Source organism: Castanea sativa, chromosome 1, assembly GCF_040712315.1.
Source record: "Castanea sativa cultivar Marrone di Chiusa Pesio chromosome 1, ASM4071231v1".
Classification (NCBI taxonomy): Eukaryota; Viridiplantae; Streptophyta; class Magnoliopsida; order Fagales; family Fagaceae; genus Castanea; species Castanea sativa.
In genome coordinates this window covers 75,969,844-75,978,646 of record NC_134013.1, presented here as the reverse complement: position 1 = coordinate 75,978,646, position 8,803 = coordinate 75,969,844, and the positions used below count along the sequence as shown (strand labels likewise).

Here is an 8,803-nt window from a genome sequence, read left to right as displayed (position 1 = left end):
TTATTAATTTTTTTTATATAAAAAAAGTCATATTTAAATATATGAAAAGTCTCAAGTCAATTTTCACCTAAGGCCCCTAAATGCATCAAGCCGCCCCTGGTTATAATATCCTTATAAATTTCTTTAACGAGTTAACAAAATATAAAAATGACTATCAATAGTACTTAAATTATATATATAAGAATTATATTATACATCTTGTTGTATATCTTTAAGTGTATTTATATATATATATGTATGTATGATGTTATAAGCTAGTTTATAATTAATTATAAAGTTTATCAAGCACCAAAAGGCTTGCAATGACAAATCTTTTCTCAGCCCATTGAAAAAAAAAAAAGTAAGAATTATTTTGAATATTTTAATATACCCATTAATTAAAAATTAAAAATAATGAATTTTAATTATGAGGGGGAGAATAATTTTAGAAACTTGTCATTGAGTAAAACTAGAAAAAAATCCCGGAAAAGTTTTTTTTTTTTTTAATAATTAAATTTATTTATTTATCAAAACCTTAATGTCGTCAAACGGCACGTCGTTGAAGAGGCAGAGAAAAAGTTGTCAATAGAAGCGACAGACCCCAAAAACTTTGTATTATATCGCACGCACACCATCTTTGATTCCCATCTCTGTCTCTCAGAGGATTCTCAAAAAAAAAAAAAAATCTGTCTCAGCGCACCTTCTGCAAATCTTTCCAGATCTCTATCCGCCATGGCCTCTCCCTCCAATCCCTCAAGCCAGTAAGTCTGTCTTCCCCGTAATTCAATTCCACACAACACCCACATCTTTATCTCTTATTTTTATTTTAGGTTTTAAAGTTGCATGTATGTATTTCTATTTGTTAATTTTGATCAAACAAAACCCTTTCTTATTCTTATTTTGTTTCTGAATTTGCGTGCATGTATATAATCTCAAAGAGAGGCTGCTATACGGAGGCAAAACAAGGGACCCCCATATAAGTTCTTGGTCCCTCTTATCTATGCCCCTGTTCTTCCTCTCAGTAAGTCTTCCATTTATTATTATTATTATTATTTTTTTCACATATCAAGTTTTGAACTTTTTTGCTTTTGTTGAATTGGATCATGTTTCCTTCGTGGGTTTTGGTTATTCTCTGTGTTTTGTTTATGGGTGTTATGAATTTTTTCAGTTCGACTCTCCCTGAGGAAGAATCCGGTTTTGAGGGACCGTTTGTTTACTATTGTGCTGGCTGGGGCATTTGCTCATGGCTTTTATTTGGTGTATCCTTTTCAAATTTCTTATTTCTTGTGTTACAGTGCAATCTGATTCTGGGTTCCTTTTACTAATTGATTGTATTGTGAATGTATTGATTACAATTGCAGCATTGCACCGCATTTGTTGTATGGCATATGAAAATTGGAGATTGTTATTTTCACTCTCATTCATAACAATTTTACGCTGGCCATTAAATTACTACAACCCTCCTACTTTTTCATGACTTGGGACAAGCTAGTAACAAAATATACGAGACTAAGCATAGATACAAGAGTAGTTATTTTACCTCAAGATTTAAAAATTTTGCTTTTGTTGTATTTCTTAATTTTTTACCTTATGTGTAAGCTGGGTGTTAGGTTCATGACATAATGTCTAATGAGATGTTTTGTTGTATGGAGTTAAGTTGTGGTAAATTGAACTACATTTCCTGTTGTAGTTGAAGTCATGGCATAATGCCTCTTGCCGTAACTAAATTTTACGTCGAATGTCAACTTGCCATAACCCGCCTCCTTTATCAAAATAGCACAGCCACAATTAGAGTTATTTTCACTCTCATGATTATTATTATTATTATTATTATTATTATTATTATTATTTTGGTTTTTGTTTGTATTTATTTATTTATAATTTGATAGTTACAATGGGGAAGGGGGGATTTGAACCCTGGATGTCTCTCTTGGAAGTAACAAGAGATGCTAACCAGTTGAGCTACAAAGCCCTTTACTACAATTTTTGTTTTTGCTGTACTTAATTTTTAACCTTCGCAACGTGGGTTAGATTCGCAGCATAATGACATGGGATCTTTTGTCTTATGGAGTTAAGTTGTTGTAAATTGAACTACATTTCCTGTTGTGATTTCTATGTGGACTTCTTTTATGGAGAAAGGGGGTTTGGCCTTGATGTCTAGAAATTCTTGTATTTTTTTGCAACATTTGTTTATTGAATTAAGTAGCCATTCCTTTCCGAGGGAAGCTGGGTGATTTTTCTCCCATGGATTTGTTGGATATATGTGATTGAAGAATTTTGTTTTAAGGAATCTCACTATTATGATTATAATTGTGGCTCGAGTCATGACACCTTTATGCCTTTTGTGGTAAGGGAAGGTGGCAAGCCCAGCTTTGGAGATTGTTTTCTTGCATGTTTGGAACTGAGGTTTTTTTTTTTTTTTTTTTTTTTTAATATACATATCCAGGTTGACACCGAAAAAAGTTGATCCAATTTTTATTGTTCTTTGCAGCACCAGTATCAAAGTTTGTACAACCACTTACAAACGTCTTAGCTCCTCTGGTTATATGGGTCCCTTTGGTGACTAGACAGGGGACGTCTTAGCATAAATGCATGTACTAGATCACACCTTACATTATATTGCACTCTACATGGAGATCAGAGTACTTATAGATGTTTTAATTACTTAAGAATCATGGCTTAATATCGTTATTCCTTCTAAGCATGTCTAGGCTCTTGTGACTTAACCCTATGTTTTAATGTACATTCCAGCCACCTCTCCCTCCACCCAAACTGACCCTAAAGCAGCTGTCACTATGATGAGCTTCCATGTTGAGGTAAATTTTCCCTCTATGAAGCCAAGAACCTTGTAGCTCAACTAGCACCTCCTGGTATTTCCAACGGAGACATTTAGGATTCAAATCCCCTCTTCCCTATTGGAACTATTGAATTTATTGTGAAAAAAAACTCCCTCTATGGAAGATTAATTTCATCCTTAAAAAGGTTTGTGAAGGAGTAATATGTCTTTGTAATAACATGTTACCATGTCCATCTCTTTGTAAGAGCATGTGATCCTCAAGGAAGTTTTGATGTTTAGAGTCAGTAGGTCTTTGTAGGATTTTGGTTGTTTGGTTCCCTAAAGGATGATCTGGTGAATATTTGTAAAACTTGTTTGCTAGCGGAAGTTATGGGGATCTCATCTGCTCGAGTATTCCCTACTCATAACAAAAGGATCTATTTCACACCTGAGCCGCTCTGTTTATCATTGTCTCTAATTTATTTTCTCATCATTCAAATGATAGGGAGTCATTATATTGTAACCGAAAGTTGGAAGTGAGGCTATTGCTTGAAATATTGCAATGATAGTTCTACAAAGAAATATTTGGACCATACACACGACTTTGGGCATAAGAAAGGGTTGTACCCAATACACAAGGCTCTCACTTTTATGGGATTTGAGCATTAGTACTATCATTTTAGGTGTTGGAATATTTCTGTATTTTTAAGAACTGCCTGATTTATTTCCCTTCCAATTGCATGTGAATTGATTAAATCAACAAAAGAAAGAGTATCTTAGTTTCAATCAGTCGCTCTTCATTATTTCCCTTCATCTTTACTCAAACTTCAGAAGCTCCTATACTCTCTTTAAGCTTTTACCAATTAATTGCCCTAGCTTTCGTATATTATCCTGACTAAAATTAGCAAGACGCACTGTAAATATTGAGGAACTATAACCAAGCTTATGTACAATGCTAATAAAGAATATATCATTCTATGTGGTCTTGAAACTACTCTTTCTGTTTACAAGCACCCTATATTTGCTGTCTTCTCTCTGTGCTACTGTTTTTCCTTGATAGACATATTCAGAACAGATATATACGATGCTGAGAGCAAGTGATGCATGGCGCATGGGTTGATCTGTTGGCCTACAGAGTACAGCCAACTATAATATATTTGCGGATCTTGTTCAGATGTTATTGTTGCACCCTGAGGTTAGGAAGATTTTGATGTTGTATTTTTCTCATTCCATTTATTGTGGAGTGGTTACAGCATATTGTACTTTTATTTTTTACCCTTAAGCCAAAAATATGAGATCAACATCCAGTGTTGCGTCTCTAGCAGCAATTTGAAATAATTACCAAATGGACATGGTGCTTTACTAAATCATAGATGCTCAATTATTTGAAACATTATTATTAATATTGATGATTAAAATACTAATGGACCTGATGCGTATGAGTTATGTCTGGTTGAATTTGCCTCATTTTCTTCCCACTTGTATACTCTTAAAATGCTGCTTTACCATTGACTCATAGACATGCTTGTCATGGTGCATCATATATTGGGATAAATAATTTTACAGTAAACGCTTGCTTGGTGATTCAGCCAAAAAGAATTGCTTGTTTGGTGGGTGTGAAAATGACCGACACAAACACAGTTTATTTGCCTGTGCCTGGGCAGAACTTCTGCCATGGGACTAACACAGATTTCTGGTTGCACTTGCAGGCACCTATCTGAATGTACCATAAGAGTGTTTGGTCAGTGGTGTATGCATTCCAGGTCACTGATCCATTTAAAATTTTACATGGGCAATGTTTGAAATTTATCATGATAATACTATGACAAAAAATTTGTTAAATAAAATTTAGAGTTTCTGCTCCTAGTAAAAGTTAATTGAGGGTCAAATCAAAGAAAAAAAAAAAAAAAAGAGTTAACGGTGTATGTATATCCAGGACCACCGTTTGCCAGCACTTTTCACATGTTTCTTGGAGGCTTATACCTTTATCCTCCATAGCTTATTGACAAAATTTTCTTGTGTGTTTCTGAGGATGGGCCAGCAATATTACAAAAATTGTTTGTATGATTGATATTGTTGTTTTTAATTTTTCCTCCTCTCCCAAACCAACCTAGATCTCCCCTCTCCCTCGAGAATGAAGTTTTTAGCATATTCCTGTCATTTTACTCTCTTCTCCTCTCCTTTTATCTACCCCTTTTGCAAATATAAGCTAAGGAATTAACGCCTAATGGGGGCTATACAATATAGAGACGGTAGGTACTCCCTAAGAGCATTCACAGTAGTGGAGCTAAAAATTTAGCAATTTAGCTCTACCAAAAATTACTTTATCTATTTTACCTACACACATGTTGTAGCAGTGGATCTATTTTAGCTTTCAACACAATAAAATAATATAAACATCAAAATAAAATAATATATTTACCACAATAAAATAATACATCTCACTACAATAAAAACACCACAATAAAAAAGTAATGTGAACACAAAATAAAAAATTAATTTTTTTTAGCTCTCATGAATAGTGCACATCTATCTATAGATGTGCGTATGTAATAATTTAAAAAATATAGATTTAAACATTTCTTCATCTTTTTGGTGTTTTGGTGGAGCTAAAATAGCTATATAGCTATTTAGCTCCACTGCTGCAAGTGCTCTAAGGTAACTTAAGCTATAACTTAAGAATCCTGTTATTGAGTGTCCTAACGGCAATGGTTAAGGTAGAATTTTCAACTAAGTCAAAAAACTTTTCCTAGCCACCTTTACTACCCAATGTAGGTCAAAATGGGAATTCATTTTATTTTTCTTAACAATTGCCTTAAGGACACCTGTTTAATATACTCAAATATCAAAAAAAACATACTCCACCTAGAGATAGCTCCATTCTGGTTTATCAGCAGCTTCATGCGGTGGGAGATAACAGTACTTGTGTGTAATCAATTTCATATAATCGTAGTAGAATATTCAAACTTTGAATTTACTACTTAGCCCATATTAAGACCTTAACAACTATGACTATAGGGGTGGTGACTGCAACTTGAACTTTTCCCTTTGTATACTTCTAAAATATATTTATGTCCAAGAAAAATAGACACCCGATTCATTTAATTTCCACTATTAATTTGACAAATTGGGGACCGTTGAATTTTTGAATATTCCATAATGTGATAATTTAGCAAAATATCATTTGTTAAAAATTAAAATGCATTGTATTCGAACAATTAGTAGACATATTCTGGAACTCCACTTGTCTATTCTTAATGCGTCCAAAAAGGATAACCAGTGTTGTTCGTAAAACAATTCTGGGCGGGGCAGAGAGATGTTAGTAAAAGCATGTGGATAATGAAGGTTCGTGCTTTTTTTGTTCTTTTGAATTGGCAATTAGCAACACAGGGTAACGCACGGTCTTTCCACGCAGGGTAAGACTAATAGGCCCATAGATTTTTCTTCACTTTTTCCTTTTCCTCACAAAACTAGGTGCTGATACCAGCAAATCTTATGAGTTATGACCGTAGGATGCATGCCTTGCTCTGTGCTCAGCATGGCATCTTCTACGCGTGCAGAAGCAGAAGCAGAAGCAGAAGACAAAAGTGAAGCCAGGGTGTTGAAAAGTGTGAAGGGGACGTTGTGACCAATCAAAGGAGCAGCTTGCCTGTTTGTCATCAACTTATTTAATTTTTTTACTAAAAGTATACTAAAATATTGAACAAAATTTTTCTTCAAACTTCTCATATATTTATATTTTTTTTGGTGTGAATTTTGAGAATCTAACCGTTGAATTTCATGTTCCTTATATTCTTAACATACTTATCAAATTTCGTTCAAATTGGATATTATTTATTATTTGATCAATTAACTTATTTTTTATATGCAATTTTAAATCACAAAAACTTGAAATTATAACATTTATTTGATGACATAGCAATTGATCTTTGATCTTCTTGAAATTTTGTAAGCATTAAGAATGTAATAAGAACATGCAATCTAACTGTTAGATTTTCAAAATTCACACTCAATATAAAGATATATGATGAGTTTGTAGGGTTTCTTTCTAAACTAGTTTGGAGAGAAACTTTGTTCAGATACAAATAGACACTCACTAACTTGTATCATAAAATAAAATGAAGATTAATAATTGTCAGCTTCTAGGTTTTTTTTTTTTTTTTTTTTCCTTGAAATAAATTACAAAATTTTTTAAAATTAAAAAAGAATATTCTTTTTTCAAAATGCATTTCTAAACTGGAATTTGAAAAGAATTTTCTTTTCTTCATAAGATTCCAACTAAATAAATTATGAAGAGTTTTCCAATCCTTGACACAATTTGAATTAGTTAGTTTACTAAAGGTGTAACCTGTCTCTCTCTCTCTCCTTTGGGTTAGGGAGTTCATCTATAAACGGAGTAAGTGAGCTCACTCGATTGAGAGGGAGTTGGAAATGCCACTAGGCCAAGAGGCTTTTGGTCTTATCAATATTAAGTTGATTCAAAAGTGCAAGAGCGTTACTGTAAGCTCAATAGGGTTATTTGTAAGCGTCCATCCCGACACTTGTATAATGACTAATGCAGATGCTCCTACGCAGGAAGTCATGTATTACTTTATTTTTAAGACAAAACAGAGGAGACACAAGGGAGGGTTTCGACCATCTTTATCCAAAACCTGGGTTTAATAATGGCGACAAGTTTGAGCTGAGAACTAGCCCATCCTAGTTCAAAAGAGTAGCCTATTGGACTAGAAGATGGGTGGAAACATTGTCCTCTCTACATACATTAAAGATTTAGCAAGATACAAAATATCTTCCAAAATTGCTTTGATACTTTGGTGAGGGGCAACTTCTTTGTTTTTTAATGGTTCAATGACATTCAACCATCTCCTTCAAGGACAATTCTCTTGAATCCTTCAAACAACTTTTCTAATAGCTAGATCTAATTACTTTGTCCATGTCACTATTATATTTCCTCTGTGGTTTCTTGCACCAGTATCACTGAGGATTTACCTTCCCTGATTATAGCATCAAAATTCAGCTTTTATCCAAGCCCTGGGTGGGGGAGTCCAAGATTGGCCTTTTGAGGCTAATTTCTCCAATCTTGCATGTGTTCCTCAAAAGTTTTATTAACCTACTTCACAACTCTTCTGGTTTGTTTTTGATTAATTCCATTCTAACGTTATTTCTCGTCATCCATACCTAGTTATAGAAAATTGTGGCATATAATTGGAAATCTTTAGCTTCTACACTCTCTAAACCTAGGCTAGACTTTAGGTTGATTATCATTTTCTTCCACTCAGTAATGGACATTTTATAACATATGACCAAGATCTAACGGCCAACCAACACATTAATTGACCTAGTGGTAAGGGCTTGAGCCAACATGCCTTAAAGAATGGGTTTGAGTTCCCCCACTAGCAATATGGTGCGACTCTTTATACCCCACTTGTAGGTTGTTTACATAACTCATTAGTGATTGTGGTGTGAAGTCTTAGACCAAGAGTGGTTAAGATACTACTAGGGTCACGTCCAAATAAAAAAGCCACATTGATTGTCCCCCATGTAACCATTTTCTTTCACTCAGGATCTAACAGCCAAATTAAATTGGCAACCCAATCACACTACAAGAAAATTAAAAATATGTTCCAAAGACTCATTGCCATTATTGCACAAATAACAATCCATTGAAGTCATGTATTAATTAAGTTATTAAACTCTTTCATCAAGTTATCTTTAAGCCCTATCAACCATTTTGGTAATTTAGAAATGGGGTAATTACACATAACCCACCTGTGGTTTGGGCGTAAATCACTTTGCCTACCCGTAGTTTAAAAAGTGTCACTTAACCCACCTGAGGTATATTCCGTTTGTTTTCCGTAGCCCATCTCTGTTAAAATCAGGGGTCAATAGGTATTTTTGCTCAAATTTTATGTCTCTCTCCTCCCAAAACAAAATATAGCACAAAAATGCAAGAGAAATAAGAACAAAAGGGAGGGTTTTGTGAAAATTTTATGTCTCTCTCCTCGCGTTGTTGTACTCGAAGCAAAACATCAACAAAATCCTCTTTAC

The 8,803-nt window shown here is 34.0% G+C and overlaps 1 protein-coding gene across 2 annotated transcripts; it reads left to right on the top strand.

Annotated features, from left to right (window-relative positions):
* Positions 1-597: 597 nt before the first annotated feature.
* LOC142621646 (uncharacterized) lies at positions 598-4,627 on the top strand. 2 transcript variants are annotated; one of them, XR_012841820.1, is made up of 5 exons: positions 598-740; positions 918-1,000; positions 1,148-1,238; positions 3,826-3,950; positions 4,465-4,627. XR_012841820.1 is itself a non-coding variant. In XM_075794958.1 (4 exons), the coding sequence occupies exons 1-4, from the start codon at positions 712-714 to the stop codon at positions 3,854-3,856; spliced, it is 234 nt and encodes a 77-aa protein (XP_075651073.1). In that variant the 5' UTR covers positions 598-711; the 3' UTR covers positions 3,857-4,201. The 2 variants fall into 2 exon arrangements, 1 of the variants encoding a protein (XP_075651073.1); XM_075794958.1 differs by lacking the exon at positions 4,465-4,627 and having other exon boundaries at positions 3,826-4,201.
* Positions 4,628-8,803: the final 4,176 nt, after the last annotated feature.